The following is a 24,983-nucleotide window of genomic DNA, read 5'->3' on the forward strand; positions in this document are numbered from 1 at the left end:
CCGTTGTGCCATTTACGTAATAAAAAGGAGTTGGGTTAATATTCGCAAAGAGAATTCATCTTTTGTGGTTAAAAGGTCAACTAGTTACAAAATTCGATTTTTTATTTCAAAATTAATTTTTTTTATTAAATATCTCATTTTTCCATTTTTCGTTGAAATTTGAGCTTTTTTAGTTGAAAATTCATATTCTCTTGGTTGAGGATTGAACTATTTTATTGAAAATAGTTTTTTTTAAATTAATTTTCTTGGCTGAAATTCTAATTCCTCCATTTCTCGTTGAAAATTGAGCTTTTTTAGTTGAAAATTCAAATTTTTATTGGTTGAAGATTCAAGTATTTGGTTGAGAGTTCGTTTTTTCTTGATTACTTGAAAATCAATATTTCAGTCAACTAATGGCATTTTATGCCATTAGTTGAAAGAAGAGACGTGAAGAGAAGTCGAGTGGAGAGGGTAAGACGAGCAGGTACACCGCGATGAAATGGATACAGCCCTGTCAAATACTGGTAAAAGTGGACACGCGGTCCATTTTCTCGAATTCAGTACGGTTAATTCGAGCTCTAACATTTGTTGCGGTATAATTTACCCAAAGTGCCAGTTGAGGGTTAATATAAGAAATTTCATCTAAAATCGTAAATTTGCAGCCAAAAATGGATAGGTCAAATTTCCAGTTGTGAACATTCATTTTTAACAATAAAAAAAAAACGAATTTTAAATAAAATAGTTAAATCTTCAACCAAAAAATATGAATTTTCAACTTAAAAAGCTCGGTTTGGAATCATAATTTCCAGTTGGAAAAATAATTTGTAACAAACAAAAGAACAGACAAATCTTTAAGCAAAAAAATTCGAATTTTGAACTAAAAAGCTCAATTTCAATGAAAAGTGGAGAAATGAGATTTTTAGTTAAGGAAATTAATTATGAACTAAAGAAAAATAATTTTGTAATGGTTAGCATGGTTAAATTTCCAGTTAAAAAATTAATTTTTAACAATAAAACCGAATGTTTAATAAAATAGTTCAATCATCAACAAAAAAAATCTATTTTCAACTAAAAAAGCTCGATTTTCAATCAAAAATAAAGAAATGAGATATACAGTAAAGAAAATTAATTTTGAACTAAAAAATATAATTTTGGAATGGTTGGAATAGTTAAATATCCAGTTGAAAACATTAACTTCAACCAATAAAATTATTTTTTAATATAGTAGTTCAATTTCCAACCAAATAGTTGAACTTTTAACCACAAAAGATGAATTCTCTTGAAGAAATTTAATATGAGAATTTTCATCTAAAATCGTAAATTTGCAGTCAAAAATGAACAGGTTTAATTTCCAGTGTTGAAAATCAATTTAAAAAAAAATTAAATAAAGTAGTTAAATCTTTAACAAAGAAAATATGAATTTTTCAACGAAAAATCTCGATTTTTAACGAAAAATGAAGAAATTAGATTTTCAGTAAAGAAAATTAATTTTGAACTAAAAAAAATCTAAGTTGGGAATGGTTACATTTTCAGTAAAAAATTAATTTAAAAAAAAAACGAATTTTCAATTAAATGGTTGGATCTTTTACCATGAAAATGAATGTTTAATATGGTACTTGAATTTTCAACCAACTAGTTTAAACTTTAACCACAAAAGATGAATTCTCTTTGAAAAATTTTAATACGAGAATTTTCATCTAAAATCTAAAATTTACAGTCAAAAATCAATAGGTTTAATTTGCAGTTGTGAAAATCAATTTTTCACAACCAAAAAAAAAACGAATATCAAATATAATAGTTAAAACTTCAATCAAAAAATGATGAATTTTCAACTAAAAAAGCTCGATTTAAAATGGTTAAAGTTCCAGTTGAAAAACTAATTTTTAACAACAAAAAAAAACAATTTTCAATCAAATTTTAAAGCAAAAAAATTTTGAATTTTCAACTGAGAAGCTCAATTTCAACGAAAAGTGGAGAAGTGAGATTTTCAGTAAAGAAAATTAATTATGAACTAAAAAAAATAATTAATTTTGTAATAGTTAGCATGGTTAAATTTCCAGTTCAAAAAATTAATTTTTAACAATAAAACCGAGTTTTGAATAAAATAGTTCAAACTTCAACCGAAAATATCAATTTTCAACTAAAATATATCAATTTTCATTTAAAAAATGGAGAAATTACATTACGAGTCAAGAAAATTAATTTTTATCAATAAATTTTTTTTTCATATTAGTTGCATTTTTAACGAAACAATATAATTTCAAACCAAAAGCGATGAATTCAGAACATAATAGTAGAAGACTTTTCAATTAAAAAGAATGAATTTTTAATCAAAAATAGTGGGACTTTCTAATTTGGGTTTCATTAATTCAGTTCGCATTTAGGCAAAAAAAGGACGAGAAAAGGGGGCTGTTTATTGAAAAAAGGGCCCAAAACGGAATTCTTTGAAAAAGGCAAAATGAGAGGAATAGGAGGAAAAAGAAATAAATAAAACCACTAATTTTGATTTGTTCAAGAATTTCGAAAAAATTGTTATCAACATTCATATTTTCTATGTATGATGTCACACTCTGTCTAAAACCCACCCTATCCAAGTAACGAAGTCTGCCCCCCCCCCCCCAGGCAATGCGACGTGGTTTTTAAACGGATTAAAAAATTTTTTTTTCTTAAAAAAAAACTCACCTGAAATCGTGTTTTGATTACATCTAAAGGTTGCAATAACAATCTCGTCACACAGCCGCTAACTGCTCCGGCAATTGCTGCAGAGGATGGATCTGCAGTCTTAAGGGAATCTCCCATATTCTATTTTCCGTCCCAAATGTCATTGGCTTTGAAAACAACAAGTATTACTAATATATACAATGTAATATTAGGTAATAGACAAAGAAAAACAAATGGGCACAAGGTGCTACTTGGAATATATTAATAAAAAAAATATATATCTAAGAAATATTTGTAAATATGATTTTACTTTAGACCTAACGTAACTTCAATGTTATTATTATTTGAAATACATAATTCGTATAGAACAGTTTTCAAAAACATTCTAACCTCTAATTTCTTGATGAGTTAGTTACACTGCATTGTTATTGCGTATTTTTCACCCACACACAATTATTGCTTAAGTTTTAACGCTCAATTTAATTTCAGTTTGGAAAATAGCACTGTGTTGATTTTGAAGTCATAAGTAAACATACCAAATAACCTTGGCAAACCTTTGTAAAAAGACGCAAAGACACGGCCTGACAACACACAACACACCACTGAGACCGGAGACGACAAGCGGATTGCCGCCGATAAATTTTTTTTTTTATTTTATAGTGATGTCGATAGAGAAGAAATCTTTTTTGCCATTACTTAAATAGAATATAGAAAATATTCAAAAAGATAAACTATGAATTTACTTTAATAATTTTAGTATCATGAAAAAAGAAGCTTTAATTTATTTTACAATAATTATATGAATTCCTCAACATATTTTCTCGCTTTCTCAGTTTTCTCTTCATTCGAAAAAAGATAATCATGATTCAATTTACGAAAAGACATAAATTTGCGTACGTGAAAATTGAAAATGCATTCCTGCTAAAAGTCACGTACTGATCAACATACATGATAAACACGCGACGTGACAAAAAATGCATTGCGCAACTTACCGCGCAGGTTTTAGAAATGGAAATGAAGAGTTGCTTTTTTACATTCTCATTCCTGAGAATGTAATGTAATCGTCCAAATTTTCAATCTCTGGTTTTTAACGTATCTTTACGTTTCGGCGCGCACAGAATCCGAAAATCATAAAATTTTGTCGGTGCTGCCTGTATGTCTGTATGCGTGTATGCCTGTATGTATGGTTACCTGAATATTGTAGCCACGCTAATTTTTGAAGGATTTGTCCAATCGAGTCCGCATTTGATATATTTGTGAAGGTCCCCAAAATAAATGATAAGTTCGTCAATCATATATTTCGAACCAAAATTAAAAAATTGAGAGCATTTTCAAAATTAAATTTTCTTTTAAATTTGGAAATTTTCAAAAAATATAAAAATTAGTTTTTTTATAGATCCAAAAATTTCATTCAAAATTTTTAGCAGATATCGAATATATTTCAAAACTATTCTACCAGAATTTTTTGATTAACCCAAAATTTAAAAAATTATAGCATTTTCAAAATTTTCAATTTTTACATTCTCATTCATGAGAGTGTAATGTAGTCGTCCAAATTTTCGATCTCTGGTTTTTAACGGATCTTCACGATTCGGCACACACAAAATCCGAAAATCATAAAATGTTGTCGGTGTCTGTCTGTATGTCTGTTTGTATGTCTGTATGCATGGTTACCTGAATGTTGTAGCCACGCTACTTTGGAAGAATTTGTCCAATCGAGTCCGCATTTGATACACTTCCGAAAGTCCCCAAAATAAATGCTAAGTTCGTTAATCAGATATTTCAAACAAAAATTTAAAAATTGAGTGCATTTTCAAAATTTTGAAATTTTTATTGTTGAAATTTTATAAATTTTTGTCAAAGTTTCTTATAGATAGGTAAAAGACTTGCAAATTATCCAAATAAAATTTTTTATTTTGATGAAAATTAGAAAAGTTACATACTTTTCGAAAATATGAAAATTTTCAAAAAATAGAAAAATTTTTTTTCATAGATCCAAAAATTTTCACTACATACCAAATATATTTTTAAACTATTTTAGCCGAATTTTTCGACATGCCCACATTTTTAAAAATTAGAGCCTGTATAATCTAACAGTAGAGCGCGAAGCGCGATTATGGCAATGGGAATGTAATCGTCAAGGCCGTAGGTGCTTTGAGAACCTTCTTTAATGTCAAATTAAAAAAAAAAGGTTCAGCTTTATTTTATGATTATCGAGCACGAAACGCGAGAATGGACAGTCGCGCGCCCTAGGCGCGCTCAAACTAGCCGAAAAATTATTTTTTTTTTACCGAACGGTATTATGTTTAATCTACAAAGATTAATTTTCTATTAAAAGAGATGAATTTTTAACAGAAAATTTATTCTTCTAAATAAGAAATGAATCTTTAAAACAATGAATTTATAACAAAATAATTCGACTTTCAACAAAGCAGTTGAAGTTTTCACCAAAAAGGTTAGTTTTATGAAAAAAAAATGTAACCAAAGAGACAAATATTCAACAAAAGAATTGAACTTTCAACTAAGAAATGAATCTTCAACCAAAAAAATAAATTTGCAACAAAAGAATTAAATATTTAACTGGAACTGATTATTTTTCAACCAAAGAGTAGTATCAAAAAAAAGATTAACTTTTGTCAAAAAGAATTAAGCTTTCAACAGAGAAATGAATCTTCATAAAAAGAATTATTTTTTAACGAAGTAGTTCAACTCTGAACAACGTATTTGAATTTTCTTTCGTAGAAAATTCAACATATGAATTTTTTTTTAATTTACGTGTTCGATATGAAAAATCAACTTTTTGGCTAAAAAATCGTTTTTGAATCATAAGTTAACTATTTTCTTGAAAATTTTACAGTTTTTCGTTGAGAATTCATAATTTTTGTTTGAAAATTTACTATGTTAAACTTACTTTTTTTGTCTTTTGGTTGAACATTGAACTATTTTGTCCAGAATTCATAAATTTTGCTGGAAACATTTTTTTTAAGGAAAAGCAATCTTCTTGATAGAAAATCCTTCTACTAGAATATTAGATGAATATGAAAATTTTCATTGTAAAATTCTTTTCCCGTCTTGAAAATGTAACAGTTTTCTAGAAAAATCGTATTTATGGTTTGAAAAATCAACAATTTGGTTGAAATATTTTATTTTTCCTGAGTGAAAAATCATCTCTTTTGTTGAAAATTGGGCTTTTTGGTTTGAAAATTCATTTGTAAAAATGTGATTTTTATATTTAAAAATGCAAATGTTTGGTGGAATATGAATATGGTTTACTTGAGGATTTAATTATTTTTTTGAAAATTCTTATTTTTCGGTTGAACCCAATTGTTTTTATTTTAAATAAAAATATTTTTTGGCCGACATATCACCTATTACAATTTTTGTTATAAATTCCTTCTTATAATAAGAATAAACTTTTTGTTGCAAATTCCTATTTTTGGGCTAAAAATTTAACTGTTTCATAAAAAATTCCTCTTTCTCTTTTTTTGAAAAATTCAATACTCTCCTTCTTTGAAAATTTAGCTCCTTTGTTGAAAATTCATCTTTTTGGTTTGAAAATTCGTCTTTTTGTTTTGTTATAATCAACTACTTTTGATGAAAAATTAGAATCTTTTTTTTGTCGAAATGTCACAACTATTACATTTTTTTTAAATTAACCTTTTTGGTTGAAAATCTAACTAATTGCTTGAAAGTTGAATTACTTTGTTAAAAAGTCCTTTTTATTGCTGAAGATTCACCTATGGAATAAAAATTTAACTAATTAATTTTGGGCTCAATTTTTTTTAACCAGCTAAATAAATACATGGCCAAAGAAAATTAATAAACTTTGAGAACTTGATTTTTGAAAGTCTTTTTCAGTAGACAATAATGTAATATTGTTTAAATACAGAACTACGCAAGATAAATTGACCAATATTGAAAATATTAAATTTTGTTTTTAAATGGAATGATATAAATGATTAGAAACTCTATTTGCATAAGAATAATAAAATCAGAAATTAAAGAAGGAAAATGTCAATATGAATTTTCGAGATGTAAAAATATATGAGACAACTTTTAATATGCAGATAATAATCAAACAAAACTGTTTACTCCTCAGGCTTATAAATATGAGTAGAAAAGTAAGTTCCATGTTTATTTCTTATTTCTTGACATATTATCACACTGACCCCCATTTCGGATGCTTATATATTAAATTGCAAAAATTTTGCAGAATCAGTATTAGCTTGGATCGAGTAGGTGCAATTTCAAGATTATTTCGAATCATGTGGACTGCTTTCTGTGTGCTAATTTTTTCTTATCTTGTGAATGCTTTTTCACAGGATGATTTTGAATTCTTGGTAGCCGATAAAGTGCATCCTATTGTTCCAGATATAGGTAAACTATTAAATTTTTTTATAACTAATTGCTTTTAATTTTCAGGTGATTCAGGGTGGCCACTTTTAGTGTCAGCTATTGAATCTAAAAAACATAAATAATAATAAAAAAATAATCAACTATTATTTTAATTTATTAACACATATAGTTTCCAACTATGTATTGAATTAAATTAATTATGTTACATACATTAATATTTATAATTAATCATTATCCACTGTAGGCTGTATTATCCACTAAAGGCCGGTTTCCCCTAATCAAAACTAAATAAATAATTAAAGATTTAGCATATTAAAGGTTTTAAGATTATTATTTTTTTTTAGATTCGCAGAAATCATTAAAGTTTTAAAAAATATTATTTTAAAGGTAATATTTTTAAAAAATGTAAATGATTTCCTGAATTTTTTGAAAAGAATGTAGAAGATTTCAAAGCAACTTGGTTAAGAAGATTTTTAAGAATTTTAAAACGTTTCAAAGAAAAAAAATATTCTTAAGATTTCTCGGAAAATTTTGATTAACTTTTTATTTTACATCATTTATTTTTAGGGAATATTAAAAAAGATTTTAAAACATGCTAAAATATTTCTGAAATTATAACAAAAAAGAATCCTAAATATTTGAAGGGCATTTTTTTAAATGCGGAATTTTTTCAAAATTTTAGGACAAATTAGAATCATTTAAAAATATACTAAACCTATTTTAAATTAAAAAATAATTTAAAATGTCGGAACATTTCAAGCAAAATGTAGTTTTCAAATAAAATGTAGATCTTTAAATATTAGAAAAAATACTAACAAATAGTAACATTTTTTTGTTACGATTCCAGCGAAAATTTAAATAGATTTTTTATTTTGAAAAACAATTGTTTGAAAATATTTTTTAACGTTTTAAATAATTTTCACACAGCTTTTAAATGATTTTTCAAGGATTCAAAGGAATAAAAAAATTTTCTTATGATTTTTGGGAAAATTCTAAATGATTTTTTATTTTACAAAATTTATTTTGAGATATTTTAAAACATCTTCTAAATAGTCTCAAATCTTGCTAAAATGTTAAAATAGAATTTGGAAGATTTTAAGGAAATTGTTAAAAAATAAAAAATATTTAGTAAAAATTTGAATTATTTGGAAAAATATTCAGAATTTTGTAAACAATTTCAAAACTATTAGCTTTTTGAAGATTCTGGAATCAAATTTTAAAACTTTTAAAAAAATTTTAAAGGTTTCAAGATAGAAAAATTCATTTTAGGAGAATTTTTAAAAAGATTTAAAAACTTTACATAAGTATTAAAAAAGTGTCAAAAAAGAATCTCGAATATTTTAAGACAATTTAAGGTATAATTCGACTCAATTAAAAAGATAATTAGGAATTTATGAGTTTAAAAAAATTAAAAATATTTTAAAACTTTAAAAGATATCCGAAAATTTCTTAAATATTTAAATATTTTTCCACTGTTTTCTTTCGAAATTGAAATCTTTTTAGATTGAAATATCGACTATTACATTATTCATTGGGAATTCACCTGTATTTTTAGAAAAAATCCAACTACTGGATGAAAAGTTGAAATTTCATATTTTTTGTGTAGGAATTCAACTATTTGGTTAAAGATGAACTTTCTTGTTGAAATTTTGATTTAACATATGTAATTATCAAAAATCTTTTTGAATTTTTGTCAAGAGTCTTAGGAAAATAATATCTATATTACCTATAGAAACCAATAAACCTACAAAATAAATAGTAGAAATTCGTTATTTCTATTAAATAAGTCTCCAATTTTCTCACTGGAAAAATGCCTTTTTTTATTTTTTCGGTCATACGAATAAGAATAGTTTTTGGTAGCTAAAATTTAATACTTTGTTTTTCCTTACTCGATACATTATTTTTATTTTTAAAGCCGTTTTATTACGAGCTGCGCTCTCGAAATTAAAACTAAACATTATTTTAAAAGCTTTAAGGTTTTCCATATTCTTATCAGAAAAGGTATTATTTTATTGAAAAGTAAACAAAATTCCCGGTTTCTCTGTCCAGTGGCCACCCTTTAATTGTTTCTAATTTTCAAATTAAAAAATATAAATTTGAAACGATTGTAGTAAAATTCTCACCGGAAGATATAAGTAGTCTTGAAAAATCTAATCAGGATCCCGAAGTTCGTCCAGGATTGTTTGAAGGTGATATAGCAATGTCCAACGAAGTGAGTTAATTAAAAAAAAAGTATTAATTATAAAGGAGCCAGATTTAGATTTAATTTCAGAAATAATTATAATTTTAGCACTATAATTACTGGAGAGTAGGATTGCGGTGGGATATTTTTCCCGAAAAATTGTGGGAAAAAAGAACTGTTCCTTATGTGATTAGTCCACTTTACAGTAGGTATCAGTTATATGCAATATGCTCAATTCCCGATATAAGGACGTTTTCGGGCATTTCTGTCGGATTTAGACGCATGACGCAACCTGATGCAACTAACGCGCTGACAGTGCGACTCTCAAGCTGTTTATCACATATGTCTGAGCACATCCTCTCTCTCGGTCCCGCGGCTCTTCTCATCAAGAAACTGTGGAAGTCATTAGTTCTGGAAATGTCGTAAACCTAGTGTTCTTATATCGGAAGTTGAGTGTATTCAAAAAATGTAATAAAAAATTTTAAATATGCCAAAATATAAAATTTTAGAACCTGCCGATTATGTGACTATATATAAAGCTTTAACGTATTTAAATTATATGACGTGTGTCAAGTTTATTCCATGGAACGGAAAGACAAAGGACCTAATAGTTATATGGCCTATAAAGTATCCAGAAGGGTGAGTAAAAATATTTTACATTATACTGGACTTTTGATTTTATAAATAAAAAATTCGATTAAGACTGAACATTTGTTCATTTGAAGTAATCAAAACTGGACTGAAAATTAAAGCACTCAAAGTGGAAGTCTTTTATATTTTAAACATTTAAAATTGAACTATTTTACATTAAAGGCCGATAAACTATAAAATTTTTATAAACTTAACAGGTCAAATATTTCTGATTAAAAAATGTAAATCCACGCTATCATTCCCAATTACCAAAATTAAAACTGAACAAATTAAAATATCTCCCGTTCAATAAAAAAAATAGCCTCTTCCCATTCAGAAAAAATGAACAAAATTTCTTCCCGTCTAGCTATGTAAAAATGTTGAAAGATAAAAAGATTTCCCTCTTCCATTTCAGAAAAAAAAATGAAAAACAAAATTTCCTTTATTATAACTAACCAAAAATATTAAAAATAACAAATAGACAAAAAGTAAAAAAAAGAGTTTTTCTCTTGGTTAAAAAGAAAAAGATGGACTCTTCCAGTTCAGAAAAAAAATTAAACTTCATCCCTGACCAACTAAATAAAAATGATGAAATCAAAAAAGGCCTCTTCCATCTTAGACGTAAAAAAAATTATTCTTCCAATTCATAATATACTGAATATCAAAATAAATATATTTATAAAAGAAAACATTACCTTTTCGTAATGCCACAAAGAAACATTTCAGTGGTATTTAGAATTTAATACAAATAAAAATTTTATACAAAAAAATAAAATAATTTACTTAATTAAATATAAATTAATACAAATGAATTTATTCACTTTAAGTTTTTTTCTGCCCACCCTAATTATAGTAGATTAATTTTTTAAAGGAATTTACAGTCAAACAAAATATTTTGCAGATGTTGGTCTTTTGTTGGCAAGTTTGGAGGATTGCAAATTTTATCTTTGCAACCTCCTGATGACAACGGTCCGAACTGTTTAGGAAGTGAAGGAAAAGCTATTCACGAATTAATGCATGCGTTAGGAATTTTTCACGAGCAAAGTAGAGCAGATAGAGACAAGTTTGTGAAAGTCAATCTTGAAAATGTCATTCCAAGTAAGTTTCTTTACCACTTGAAAAAAAAAATTAAATGAGCACTTCCAAATGAATTTTATAAGAGATGGTTTATAAACTGCATCACCAATTTATGGGGGGGGGGGGGCTCAAAACTAAGCTTGGTAACAATTTGTGCGTGGTTGGGGAAGGGGGCTTTAGGTTGAAGATTTATCGCTTTGGCTTAAGTATTTTGTTAGAAATTTGTATTTTTTGATTGCACTAAATTGTTTTCAATTTAAATTTAAATCTTTTTTGATTGAAATATCAATTACACCTTTCGTTGTGAATTCATCTTTTTTGTTTGAAAATTCAACTACCTGACTGAAAGTTGAACTAATTTGTTGAAAATTTAACAATTTTTTTCAAACAGAAAATATAACAATTTTATTTTTTATGGAAATTGTATATAATTAATTGAAGAGTGATCTTTTCTAATAGAAAATTCAAATAATTCGTTGGAAATGTATGTATTTTGTTAATAATTCAACTATGTTTGACTGAAAATTCGTATTCTTTGGTTGAATTAAACTGTTGTGTATTTTAAATTATAATAATTTTTGGTTAAAATATACAAGTATAACAGGCTTCGTTGAGGATTCATCTTTTCGGTTTGAAAATGCAACTGCTTTGTAGAAAAATCAACAATTTGGTATAAAATGATACTATATAGTTGAAAATGAACTTTTTTTGTAAAAACCTCAACTATTTTGTAGAAAGGGCATCTTTTTCGTTTGAAAATTCGTACTAGTCGTACCATCTGGTTAAAAACCGAACTATTTATTTGAAATATTTAATACTACCCATGCAGAAATTCCAATTTGGATCTGATCGGCGTCAGATCGGGCAGAATTTGGCCCACATCAGGCTATCTAGATGGGGCCAGACTAGAAATGAAACGCGATGCCCGATCGGGGTCCAAGCGCTGCGCCCAGAGATAACCATACCTGGCCCCGATCGGGCCCATATTAATTTATTTTTCTTATTCTTAATTAAAAGGGATTCTTAAATAGAATAATATTAAAATCGAATATATCACCTCTTTAACTGAAATTTGAGAATATAAACATCAGGTTATCTAACAGATCGCGATATGAAAAAATTGGAGTATGTCAGACACTTTTTTTCGATCAAACGGAAAAAGTCAAACGACGCAAAATAACAGCCAGCATTTGTGTATGATAAACCATTTAAGTATTTTGCAATATATTTTTGGTTTTAATTTCTAAATTGAAGTTGCTTTCAATTTCTATATTGAACCTAATTGTGGAAAGTATCAAATCACCTAAAAATACGTGAAAACAAATATGTCTATGACGTCATTGTTGATCTAATTCGTTTTCACATTCAACAAATGAAATATTACTTTTGCTACTTTTCTTATACATAAATAACCTCATTTCGAGGTTAGGTTTCATCTTAACATTCTTAATAAATTTACTTATTATAGTCTTCAACACGTAATTCAGGAATATATTGAAGTGTACTATACCTACGCATTCGTCTTGTGCTCACTTTTGGGATTTTTTCCCACTTACTTTGTCAGTTTTCCAAATAATAATGAAAATATTTTTGACGCATGACACTTTACATTGAAACTTGGGCGATTTGGAGTCAACCCACTTTAGTCCCCGAAATTAATGGAGCGCCATCTGCTGGCAAGCTTGGCTGTTAAGTCGGGGTTTAGACGGGGCCAAATTTAACAACCACAAAATTGTGTGCCCGATCTGGCCCAAATCGGAAATAAGGCAAACATTTGGCAATTTCTGCACGGGCAGGTAAAAAATAAAACTTTTTTGTGGAAAAATCATGTATTTTGTTGAAATTCGTCTTTTTGATTCATTTCAACTGGTAGAAAATTCATCTTTTTTGTTGTCGAAAATTAAGTTTTTTAACTAAAAATGTATCTGTTCAATTTTTGGTTAAAACTACCTATTTTGGTAGAAAATTCAACTATTTGGTGTCGGGTTGAAAATTCAACCGCTCAGTGGAAAGTTCATTTTTTTGGCTGTGTTCAACTATTTTGTTTCAAATTCTTCTTTTTTGATTCAATGGAACTGTTAAGATATTAGTTTTCGGTTTTTTAAAATAATTAATTTAAAACTTATCTTTTTGTTTTTGTTTAAAATTCATCTATTTTGGAATAAAATTTAATTATTTGTTTGAAAAATAACTTATTTTGTATAAAAATGGGTAGTTTTTTAACGAACATTAACGTTTTAAATAGAAAATGTATAACTATATACCCTTTCTGGATGAAAACTTATGTTTGTCAGTAAAAAATTAACCTATTTTGGAGAAAATTCATACATTCCGTTGAAAATTTGTGTTTTTTGTTGTTGAAAATAAAGTTTTCAAACCAAAAATGTGTCTGTTGCATATTTGGTTAAAAACTAGTCCTTTTCGATTTGAAAATTCAAGTATTTTGTTATAAATTACACTAGAATTTTATTTGAAAAATGAATACTTGGTGCAAAATTCGTATTTTTTTATTGAAAATGAAAAGTTTTGAAACTAAAAATGTATCTGTGTCATTTTGGATTGAAAGCTGCTCCTTTTTAATTTGAAAATACAACTATTTTGTTGAAAATTAGTCTATTCATTTGAAAAATTAACTACTTGGATTTTTTTTGTGTTTTATGGGAATTTCATGTATTTTGATAAAAATGCATCTTTTTGCTCGAGGATTTAAATATTTAAAGAAAAAATCGTGTTTTAGTTGAAAATTGTTTTTTTTTTTGCTGAAACTTAATTTTTTTGAACTGAAAATTACAGAATAAACTTGAAATCCAGCAATGGGCAACAGCTTGTTACTAAGGGGTGGGGGGGGGGGCTCAGAAGCTAAAAAATATCCAAAAATTGGTAACGTAGTTTATGGATGACCTCTAACTTGCAAATATTAATTTTTGTTCTCCAGAGTTCAGAATCAACTTTGCTAAGCATAGCTCAGAAAATACCACTTACAATTACGAATACGATTACCAGAGCATTATGCACTATGGGCCTAATTACTTTAGTATTGGCAAGGATAAACCTACTCTGGAACCCCTAATACCGGGTGTTAAGTTGAAAGCCCAGCGAAAAGCAATGACGAAAACGGATTGTCTGAAAGTCAATGATTTATACGGATGTCTTTCCAAGCCAAAATTGGCAAGAAGATATAATCTTATTTGTCAAACTTTAGGAATATGAATCGCAAATCTGAAAAATATACAACTGTTTATAAAAAAAACTTATTTTATTAAATTAATGTTTAACCCGCAATCACACCGATGGATTGTTTACAACAGTCAAATTTTCCCGCTTAAGTAGTTAATTAATTGATTAGTTTATTGATAAATTAATTAGTTTATTTTCCCGCTTAAGAAAAAAAATATTCGAGGTTTTTTACAGGAATCCCAGTACAAAAGAAATTAAAAAAAGGTACAATAGGGTCATTTTTCACGAAAATCAATAATTTTTGCAGGTAAAAAAGAAACAATCTTTTTTGAAAAAGATGGATTTTTAAATAATATTATAATTCTTTTTTAATGTATTTTGCAATTAAAGAATTTATTTTTACAAATTGGATTTGGGATTTTTTAAATCTTTGAGTCCATTGGATGACTATTAATTTTATCAAAAAATTTGCCAGTTAATTTTTTAATTTGGTTCAATTTTAAAGAATTTCATTTTCAATTTTTTACAGTTAAAAAAGCACTGATCCATTTTTTTTCAATTTCTAATAATTAAAAATTAATCTATAAATTTTCTCCAATTTTCAATAGTTTATAATTCAATGTTCAGCTGTTAACTATTAAATTATCAACAGTTAAATTGTCTTTTTTTGAAAATGTAATGATAAATTTTCTCCACTGTTTAATCGTTCATTATACAATAAATTTACTTCAAGTTTCAGCTGTTGAAAATTGAATGTTTATTTTTGCCCAATTTAAAAAAATTGAATTTTTAACTGTTGAAAATTCAAATTCTATTGGCTGTTGAAACTTAAATTTTCAACTATCAATTTTAAACAATTTTAAACAGCTGAAAATTCAATTTTTAATTTTGTTCTACTATCAGAATAAACTTTCTATTTTTTTTTTGAATTTTTAAGAAATTGCATTTTCATCAGTAAAAAAATTACTATCAATCTACTTCATTTTTCTCCCAGTTTCAACAGTTGAAAATTCAGTTTTTCATTTGGTTAAATTTCCTTCAATATATAAAATAAATTTTTTTACTGTTGAAAATTCAGTTTCTTTCAATAAAAATGTTCAACAGTTAAAAATTCTATTTCCAATGATTGAATTTGCATCCGTTGAACATTCAACTATCAATGTTATCCAACTTATAATTTTGTTCAATATTCAGATTGCATTTTCTATTTTCTTAATTTTTAAACTATTCAATCTTTAGCAGTTTAAAACTCAATGATCATTCTTACTTAATTATCTTCAATTTTAAACAATTGAAATTTTAAAACTGTTAAAAAACTAAATTTTCAATTTACTGTAGTTTCAAACAATTAAAAATCCAATTGCTGCAAATAAAAGAAAATTGAAATTTAACAAGCACTTCAATCCATAATAATTTCTTCAAACAATTGAATTTTCATCTGCTAAAAATTTAAGATAATTTGAATTTTCTGTAGGTTTGTGGAAATGAATTTTTAACTGTTTAAAATTTAGGGAGACCGTTTTAATCACAGAAAATAATTCTCAGTTTTTCCCTGGTTCGTTAAAATTTGTTGCGGTCCATGATAGTAAAAAATTCAAACTCTAAAGCTAAGAATTTTTCCTTTTGAAGTATTAAAAACTGAGTTACAAATCATTTTAAGTAATTTTAATCTATAAATATTAAAAATTAAATAATTGCATTTTTGTTACAAACTAAACACTTTTTAAATCAGGAGTAGTATTTTTATTTTAAATAGTTTAAAAATTCTTAAAAAGCTTCAAAATTTATTTTGAAATCTTGAAATATCTACAGGCTCATGAAATTAATTTATCAAAATAAAGTCATTTTTAATTTTCCTAGGAATCTTAAGAAATGTTTTTTTTTATTCTTTCGAAGCCTTTTTCACAGTTCTTGAACAAAACTCTTCTAAACTTTGATACAAGACATGCACAAATCTATGTTTTGTTTTAAATTAGGACGTTTAAATATTTTGAAAACATTTCAAATTAATTTTCAGTTTTTCAGACCTTCATTCATTTCAATAGCTGATACAGTTTAACCTCGTTAAAATCTGGAAACCCGGTAATAAGCGTTGAATAGAGAAAAATTAGTATTTTCAGATTTCAGTGTAAAAGTATTCCCCAAACACGTTTAAATAAATGTTTAAAATATAAATGATTATAAATTTAAATATTTTTCGAATTTATAAGTTACTAGACTATTATGTGCGCACGCACGCGCGCACTTTTGTACTAATTTTTTTCCTTTACTCAATTTTTTAATAACAGTTTATTTGTTAAAATTTTCTGAACACTTATATTCTTATTCACATATTGCGCAATGTTATTTTAAACCCTTTTTACCTTTCCACAGCCTAACTGCAGTTACGTAACATGTTTTTTGTATTAGTTTAAAAAAACTTAAGAGACGTTTTGTAAATAAAAATAGAGTTTAAGGGTGAAGTGCGGTTTAGAAATACATTAAACAACATTTTGACGTAACACAGCAATGCTTTTTTGATATTTTTTTAGTTACACACATTTTCACATTATTGACATGGAAAGAAACATCAGCCATTTTTTTTTACAATTATATAAATTATATCATTTTCATGAGACAATTAGGAAAGTTTTTAAAATATTTCAGATATGTCAAAAAAAGAATGTAGAAGATTAAAAAAATATCTATTTTATTTTACAGGATTTTAAAAATTATTAGACAAATTTTAGCTTTTCCAAAAGATATTGAAGGCTTGTATAATTTCAGAAAAAATGATAAATATTCCATAAATTTTCAGCAATTCTTTCAAGGTTTAAAATATTTTAAATCTATGCAAGGCTTCTTGAATTCCTAAAAATCTTTTTATCTTTCTGGAATTTTTCTTAAAATTTTTAAAAGTTATTTCAAATGTAAAACGCTGCCTCAAAACATCCCCAATTTTCCTAGGAACTTGAATAACTTTTACTTCTTTACTGGAGATCTTTCAAAGTTATTTTAATTAAGGGCATGTGATACTTTACCATATAGGTTTTTAGTTTTCCACACATTTTGTTCACAAATTTTTATTTGAAAAAAAAAAACATTAGAGTTCAGACTTTGCGTTTTTAACGTCTGGCTTTCTTTTTGTTTAAAAACATAAATCTGCATTTTTTTAAATCTTCTGCAGTTTAAAAATCTTTATTCTCCTTTAATTTTCACTATATTTATAGAATTTTATGGTTTTTTTTAAATTTTTTAATGTTACCAAATTGAAAAATTTTGCTTAAAAAACTTCTACTCTATTTCGAAATCTAAGGAAATATTTGATGTTTCAAAATATTTTTGAATTTTCTCGTAAAGCTCATTTTTCAAATTAAAACATCGAAAGAAATTGTTTTGGGAACCAAAAGAATTTATGTCAATATCCTGAATTGTTAAAAAAGTCCTAAAATGTCTTATAAATTTTCATTGTTTTTTAATAGTTTAAAAACTTCTACATATCTCTTAAATTTACTAAAATTTGTTCTAAAATTATATATTATGGCACGATGTTGCTTTCAAAACTTTTAAACTCTTTTTTTTTTAATTTTATGAAAAAATTTGAAACCCTTTGTAGTCTTTTCTAATAATCTCTTATAACTCATTTTTAAAAAATTCTTTGAAATTTTCCCATGAATGTAAACTATATATTTTTCCTTCTCTTGACGCCCTAAAAAATGAAGTTTACCTAAATTTAAATTAAATCCTGGAAAATGGGAATAATTGTCTTAAAATCTTCCATATTTTTTTAAAACAATTTTGAAACCTTTAAAATTATTATTTCAAAATGAAATATTAACTGCTTAAAATTTTTCCATAACTGTTTAAAAGAATTTATTCACAAAATCTTTCGAAATTATTAAGACACTTCTATTGTTCTAATTCTTAATATAAGTTTTTCTAATAATTTTATTTTAATTATCTCTTTGAAAATTAAAGAAAAAAAAGAATGACACAGATGTAAAAAAAGAAAACATTTTTTCTTCTTAAAAACTCTGGAATTTTAATATAGTAGCAAAATGTTAAGAAAAAATTATTGCAGAAGATAAAATACTTAATTTAAAAAAAAAGTTTTAATTGAATCTTCACCTAGTTCGATGTTTGGAAGAAATTAGTCATCTAACAATTAATTGATTTTTTCATAAATGATAACATAAAAAGCATTAAACAATCATTTTCATTCAAACATAGAAATAATTTGTACTCTAAATTTTCTTTTAATATCACATTCATTTTTGCAAATTTGTTTTATTGGTAGCTTTTGATACTAATTTCAGAAAAAAATCAAACGTATTTCCATATGATTTGAAAAATCGAATGCAAATACATATTTCAGTACATCAGAATCATTTGAAAAATTATCTAATTGAAATAATATAATTGCAAATATAAATTAACTTTTGATATTCAAATTATATTCAATATTCCATTATAGAACCATTAAGTCAATAATTAAATTATGTTACTTCAATTTCAGGAAGTAAGTTTTAATCTTTATTTACTTTAATAATCAGAAAACTTTTATTAGCTAATAATCAATTGACCATTTTACAAAAGAAAGGCCATTAAAATATAATTCTGTCATAAAACATTCAAATAACTTTAACTTTATATATATTTTTTAATTAGAACTTTTATTTATAAAAATTTTATTTTATCTTAAATTTTTTAAATAATTCCAGGAAATGTCACTTTTAGTAGAATCAGTTGATAATGAAACAGCATCTCTATATGTCTAATTTATTAATAACCTTTGTCACTAATTAAAACCAATATGAAGAAAGTGTGAAGAAAATTATCAGCTAATTATGAATTAAATGGTTCACAACATAAAAAGGCTCAAATAATTTGTTTCACTGATTTTAAAAAATTTCATTTTTTAGTGACTTAATATTAATTTGAAGAAAAAAATTAAAACATTTTTACATATACTTTTGAAAATTGTATGAAAATATTAATCTCAGAACACCAGTATAATTCCGAAAAATTACTGAATTGAAATAAGAGGTACTTTAGAAATTAATTGATTTACATGCAAATCATATTCAATGTTACTTAAATTTGAAGTTATAAATTCTAATCTTTATTCAATTAAATGTTATAAGAAAAACATTCGGCTTATATCAATTAGTCATTTTACAAAATAAGAAGCATTAAACTATAATTCTCAATAAAACTTTTAAATAATTTTTAGTAAACACATTTTTAAAATTTAAACTTTCGTTTCTAAAATTAGTCTTTACTAATAAACTCTTAAACTAATTCCATAAAATATGAGTTTTGATAAAATCAGTTCATAATTAATTAATCATTTCAAAACATAAAAAGCATTACACAATTATTTTCATGAAAACATTCAAATTATGTTTACATTATATTCTCTTTCAAATTTGAAACTGCATTTCTCTACATTTAATGTATTAATAAGCTTTCTAAGAAAAAAAAATTAAAGATATGTGTACATATAATTTAGAAAATTGAATTTAAATACTCACTTCACAATATCGGAAGCACCATAAAAAATGATATAATTGTAATACAAGTATTTAAAAGAAAAAAAGAAACTTTTTAGGAAAGTAACAGCTAATATTTAATTGCATAATCTGAGAGGAAACAACATATTTATATTGCTAAATATTAAACAATTTACATCCAATCTTTATGCACTTTGATATTTTATTATTAAATTTTAATTTACATTATAATATTATTAAACTTAATGATTTCACAATATATCTATTAATTTAAGAATCTTTTATATTATGTAATAAGATTAGATTTTAAGATTAAATTTTAAAAAATTATTCTTGAAACATTGAATAAACCAATTAAAAACTTATTGAAATTATATTTAATTTTTAAATAATTTAAAAATATGAATATAATATTACTGTAAAAATTATAAGCATGTATAACATAATATCGTTAAGCTTTATAATTTGCAAATACATAAATCATGAAAATATTATAACTAAATCGTTCGACAATTTTTTTAATGACTCACTTATGTAAAATTAAAAAAATATATATATATAGTTATTTTTACCATTAATATAATTAGAACATGAAAATAAATTCATTTAATTCTAATTTAGTTTATGATAACTTCATATTTAAATAACATTTTTCATTATAATTTATATCATAATGTTATTAAACTTGACGATTTCACAATATATCTATTAATTTAATATTCTTTTATATTCAAAAAAATTAGATTTTAATAACTTTAAATTATTATTCCTGTAAGATCGAATGAACCACATTCTGGTGAACAGCATCTTCAGTAATTTAATCTAACGATTGAATTATTAGAAAAAAATTTAAATATTCTACATGATAATAATTCATTAAAAATAACAGCTGTTATTGAAAGTGAAAATAAAGACATGAAACGTTAATAATTATCGGCGATCGATAAAAGTAGAAATCTAGTTTTTTATTTAGATTGATTTTATACGTTGAAGAACGATGTCGCCGTAAGATACGTGATTAACTTGACCATTGTAAGATTCAGTGCCCATCCACTACTAATGGAGGTTACGAGTTTTATTTATAAAAAATAAGGAAAAGGATAGGATAAGAAGATTTAATCCTGGAAAATAGGTTAAATAAATTCTTTCGTTAAATTTTACTAAGTCGATTGAGAGGAATAGGATTCGCGTTTTTTCTGTCCCCACTGGGGGATTCTTAGACGGAGGAAAAATCGCGTATTCATAGGAACACAAATTCTTAATTTTTCTTAATTAAACGCTTATTACTGGGTATTTTTTCTTGTTAATTTTGAACTGACTGAGAATCGTCTTATAAAAACAATTATTATTGATTTGTTAATCCTGCATTTAATTCAAGTCTAAAACTGAATTTTAAAATGATTTAATTGAAAAGTTTACGCTTAAATATGAAAATCTAACAAGGAAAATTTTTAAGTGCAAAATTTTTGAATTAAGCATTTTAAACAGAACATTTTAAAAACTTTTAATATCAAACAGGGTGGCAGTTTTAATAGAAGAAAAATTCACTGTCATTTCCCGGTTCGCAAACCTTTTTCACAGCCAATGAAATTTAAAAAATCAAACTATTTGAAACATTTTTCCAAATTTTTCGCCATTCAATTGAAACATTTTTCCAAATTTTTCGCAATTCAATATCATTTTTGATTTTTTTGCCAGAACTTTCAAATATATTTCGAAGTGAATTTTTTCTGTAACTTTTGGATAACCCTTTAACGTACAAAAAAATCTTCCATTTTAAAAACTTTGAATTTTTTTTGCCAGTGAAACTGGCATTGCAAAATTATTTAAATTAAAAAATATGCTTGAAAATTAAAATAGAACATTTTTAAAGTGCAAGATTTTGGAATTAAGCATTCTAAACTAAATAATTTATAAAAATCACAATTTAGGAAATTACTTGAAAAAGCGGTGGAAATCGAGTTGGAAAAAAACTGTTTAAAAACAAAGTTATTGTAATTTTCAAGTTTTCCCCATTTCTATAAAATTCCAGCCCAGCGGCCACCCTGTATAAAGTAAATATTAACGTTTTTTAATTAAACATTTAAAAACAAAAGGAATGGAGAAAAAGTAGGAAGAAACTGTGACCCCTGCAAATATGCTCACAATCCTTTTAAATGCGAAAAAATCCTTTTTTTTTTTAATATATTGCAAACTAAGGAGACGGGAAATAATAGATAAAAAAAAGTCGAAAATTAGTTTCAATTTTTTTGTTTTTATTCAATATCTGAAACGTGACATTCACGTGCAATACTAGTTTAGCAAACATTAAATTGCAGCACAATACACTGTATCTGAATGTTGATATATATATGTCGTAAAAGTTGTTAACTTTTTGTTATGACAAGACACTGTTAAAGATAGTTTTACACTTTTCCACTTCACTTAATCGAGATTAAAAAAAAGTTGCACAGTTTGACCTGAAAATTCCCAGGCCATCAAAGACATTGGAATGAATACTGAAATTTTGTTCTAAGCCATAGGATAATTGAACAATGCTTCTGGTAAACTTTCTATCAATCAGAAGTAAAAAAAAAAAAAAGAAAAAAACTACCATTTTTTGGAATGATTCTCTCTTTTGAACTTTTATGTCACTTAACATTTTACAACTAATCAGTGAAATAATATACAAACGTTTCTACAAAGTTGCTTCAAACTGATCGCAAAAACGTTTGAGTGAAAAACCAAAGACAAATAACATTTGGCTTAGAACACTGTTCTAAGAATAAGAAGACTAAAACAAATGAGTAATAAAAGAAAGTTGTTACAGTTGTAAAACTCATTTATCAGCAGTTTCGGCCACTCCCTACTAAATAAATGTTCATTGAAAGTTCTGCAAAGTAAACTCTATACTTTTTCTTTTGTATATCTCAGTCCAAAATAAAAGTAGTGCAGGCTTACCTAATTTAACAGCCAACACAACCAAAAATTGTTTAACAATTTACAAAGTCGATGAGACTGACGTTAACGCCAAATATTTGTACTCTTCAGGGATTCACATCTCATCATTTATTTTACCCAATTCATTTGAAAATTTGAAGCAAACAACCGAGGTACACAAACAGCAGTCAGTCGTCAAAGTCATTGTTCCCCGTTCTTTGCCAATAAATTGCAAACGCAAGAACAATTATTCCTTAAACTCGCTTTGTCCAGTGAATCTTGTATGAATATACAATATTCGAGATTGTCATGAATCATCTTGATCGCGAATATTATGAAAAATTACGAACTCCCAATGAACATTGCGCACAATTAACCCAGTCTCGAGTCGAGTCACACCGTCTGGCCTCGCCCCCAACCCGCTCACATGATAAAAATTTAAGAGTTTTTTTTTTGTTTTGTTTTTGAGGACCCACTGCATTCTAGTAGTAACAAAAACTAATATGTATATGTATAAATAAAATTGTTTTAAGAGTCAGCCAAATAAACTGGTACACCGAAGGACGACCTTACTGGGATATTTACTGTACCCCAAGGTGGTGATAAATGTCAAGGTAAACCCTTAAAGTGTCGCCCTGTTACTCCATTTTGAAACCAGTAATTTGACCTACACTTCAACTGTAATTGAAACCGCTATTTCTGTCGGAGCCAAATCTTTTGTGTGCTCCGGAGAATGTGTTTTCCCGTCCTCGTCCACCACCATAACCCCATCGATCTGGAAACAAAATAAAAAGATTAGCTTTTGGCGTTCAAAATTGATTACGCTGACCATGACAGGATATACGTACGAAAGAAACTAAAAAAAATCACTTATTTTGATAAATCGTTGGAAATATATTCTTGTTTTCTAATATTATTAGCAATAAATGTACTAAAAAAAAAAAAGAGATATCCGTGTATTCGGTCTAAATTTTATAATTTTTCACGTTATAAAAAATTACAAAGTTATCCCAAATTGGAAATACATTTTGTATTGGTTCCTTTAAAAAAAGTTAAATATATTCCAAGTTTTTATTTTTAAACCAATTTATCCCAAGATATAGTAAAAATTTTAACAAAATTTAATTTTGTACTAAAACATTTGAATATTTAACCAAAATATTTGAATTTCCAACACATAGTAGAATTTTAACAATTAATTTTTCAGCCAAAATATTGAAATTTTCAACAAAATAACCAAACTTTGACCACAATATTCGATATTTTGAACACAAATAAATATTCAACCATATTAATTGAAAAACATATAGCATAATTTTAAACCAAACAATTTAATTTTCAACTAAAACTATTGCAATTTAAACCAAATGTAACTTTTACCAATAAAAACTTCATTCTCAACAAAATAATTGAAATTCTAAGAGAAATTAGTTCTGTTTAAGAAAACTTGCACTTTTATACAAAACATTTGACTTTTCAAGATATTGCAGAATTAAAAAAAAAAAAAAAAACAATTAAATTAAATTAAATCATTTTTAACCAAAATGCTTGAATTTCCAACATATAGCAGAACTTTTTAAAAAATTAAATTTTTTACCGAAACATTTGAATGTTTGACCAAAATATTTTAATTTCCAACAAAAACAATTGAAATTTCAACATATAGTAGAATGTTCAATAAAAAAAAATTGATTTCCTCAACAAAATAATTGCAATTTTAACATAATTAAGGCTTTTCTCAAAACAATTAATTTCCCACATATAGTAGAATTTTCAATCAAAATAATCGAAAATTTAATCAAATTAATTTTTACAAACCAAAATATGGGAATTTTCAACAAAAAACAATTGAATTTTTACCAAAATATGCGAAATTCCTATGCACAGTAAAATTTTCAACAACATAATTGAAATTTGATTATTGAACTTTCCGCCAATACATTTGAATTTTTATCAAAAATATTAAAATTCCCAACATAAAGTAGAATTTTCAATCAAAATAATTGAAAATTTAATAAAATTGATTTTTATAAACCAAAATATGGAAATTTTGAACAGAAACAAAATATTGAATTTCCAACATAGTAATTAATTGCATTTTATGAACAAAACAACTGAAATTTGGGCATTGAATTTTTCGCAAAAAAATATTTGAATTTTTATCCAAAATACTTGAATTTTCAAACCATAGTACAATTTTTAACCAAACAATTGAATTTTCCACCAAAAGAATTGAAATCTCAACAAAATTTAAGTTTTACGAAAATATGCGAATTTTTAACAAAAGCAATTTAATTTTCAACATAACTGAATTTTTAAACAAAAAAATTTTGATTTCCAACACAGATTTTTAAAAAGAAAACAAATGAATTCATAATCAAATAAGTGAATTTTTTTACTTAAATATGCGAACTTCCCACATACAGGATAATTTTCAAAAAATTATGGAAATTTAAAAAAAATTGAGTGGTCAAAACCAAAATCTGGGAATTTTCAAAAAAAAAAAAAAA

At 25.7% G+C, this 24,983-nt stretch overlaps 3 protein-coding genes across 7 annotated transcripts in view; 1 reads left to right on the plus strand and 2 right to left on the minus strand.

Moving 5' to 3' along the window:
• Window positions 1–12,514, minus strand: part of LOC117171642 (mitochondrial thiamine pyrophosphate carrier) — a 25,304-nt gene extending 12,790 nt beyond the window's left edge. The window contains exons 1-2 of one of the 4 annotated variants that reach the window (XM_033359135.1): window positions 12,396–12,514; window positions 2,662–2,807 (exon numbers count right to left, since the gene is read on the minus strand). In XM_033359135.1, the coding sequence (XP_033215026.1) occupies window positions 2,662–2,778 (117 nt within the window). In that variant the 5' untranslated portion in view covers window positions 2,779–2,807; window positions 12,396–12,514. Of the gene's footprint in view, window positions 1–2,661; window positions 2,808–3,030; window positions 3,269–12,395 lie in introns of those variants that run through there. The other 3 variants (XM_033359131.1, XM_033359132.1, XM_033359133.1) reach the window with 3 other exon arrangements.
• On the plus strand, window positions 6,877–14,135 carry LOC117171643 (high choriolytic enzyme 1). The gene is made up of 6 exons (XM_033359136.1): window positions 6,877–7,017; window positions 9,108–9,208; window positions 9,287–9,383; window positions 9,688–9,817; window positions 10,710–10,906; window positions 13,821–14,135. Exons 1-6 carry the CDS (start codon window positions 6,906–6,908, stop codon window positions 14,093–14,095), a joined length of 912 nt encoding a protein of 303 aa, XP_033215027.1. The 5' UTR covers window positions 6,877–6,905; the 3' UTR covers window positions 14,096–14,135.
• Window positions 14,136–21,795: 7,660 nt separating this feature from the next.
• Window positions 21,796–24,983, minus strand: part of LOC117171282 (ATP-dependent RNA helicase p62-like) — an 11,719-nt gene continuing 8,531 nt past the window's right edge. The window contains exon 8 of one of the 2 annotated variants that reach the window (XM_033358427.1): window positions 21,796–23,248. In XM_033358427.1, the coding sequence (XP_033214318.1) occupies window positions 23,148–23,248 (101 nt within the window). In that variant the 3' untranslated portion in view covers window positions 21,796–23,147. The remainder of the gene's footprint in view (window positions 23,249–24,983) is intronic. The other variant, XM_033358428.1, reaches the window with a different exon arrangement.

The sequence above is a fragment of the Belonocnema kinseyi genome, chromosome 4 (assembly GCF_010883055.1).
Source record: "Belonocnema kinseyi isolate 2016_QV_RU_SX_M_011 chromosome 4, B_treatae_v1, whole genome shotgun sequence".
Lineage (NCBI taxonomy): Eukaryota > Metazoa > Arthropoda > Insecta > Hymenoptera > Cynipidae > Belonocnema > Belonocnema kinseyi.

Excerpts from the sequence above, each read along its gene's own strand:
- LOC117171643 (XM_033359136.1), top strand. The coding sequence starts at position 6,906 with ATGTGGACTGCTTTCTGTGTGCTAATTTTTTCTTATCTTGTGAATGCT. Across the intron at positions 9,384-9,687 it reads TGTGATTAGTCCACTTTACA|AACCTGCCGATTATGTGACT; the intron begins GTAGGTATCAGT and ends ATAAAATTTTAG. Across the intron at positions 9,818-10,709 it reads CCTATAAAGTATCCAGAAGG|ATGTTGGTCTTTTGTTGGCA; the intron begins GTGAGTAAAAAT and ends AATATTTTGCAG.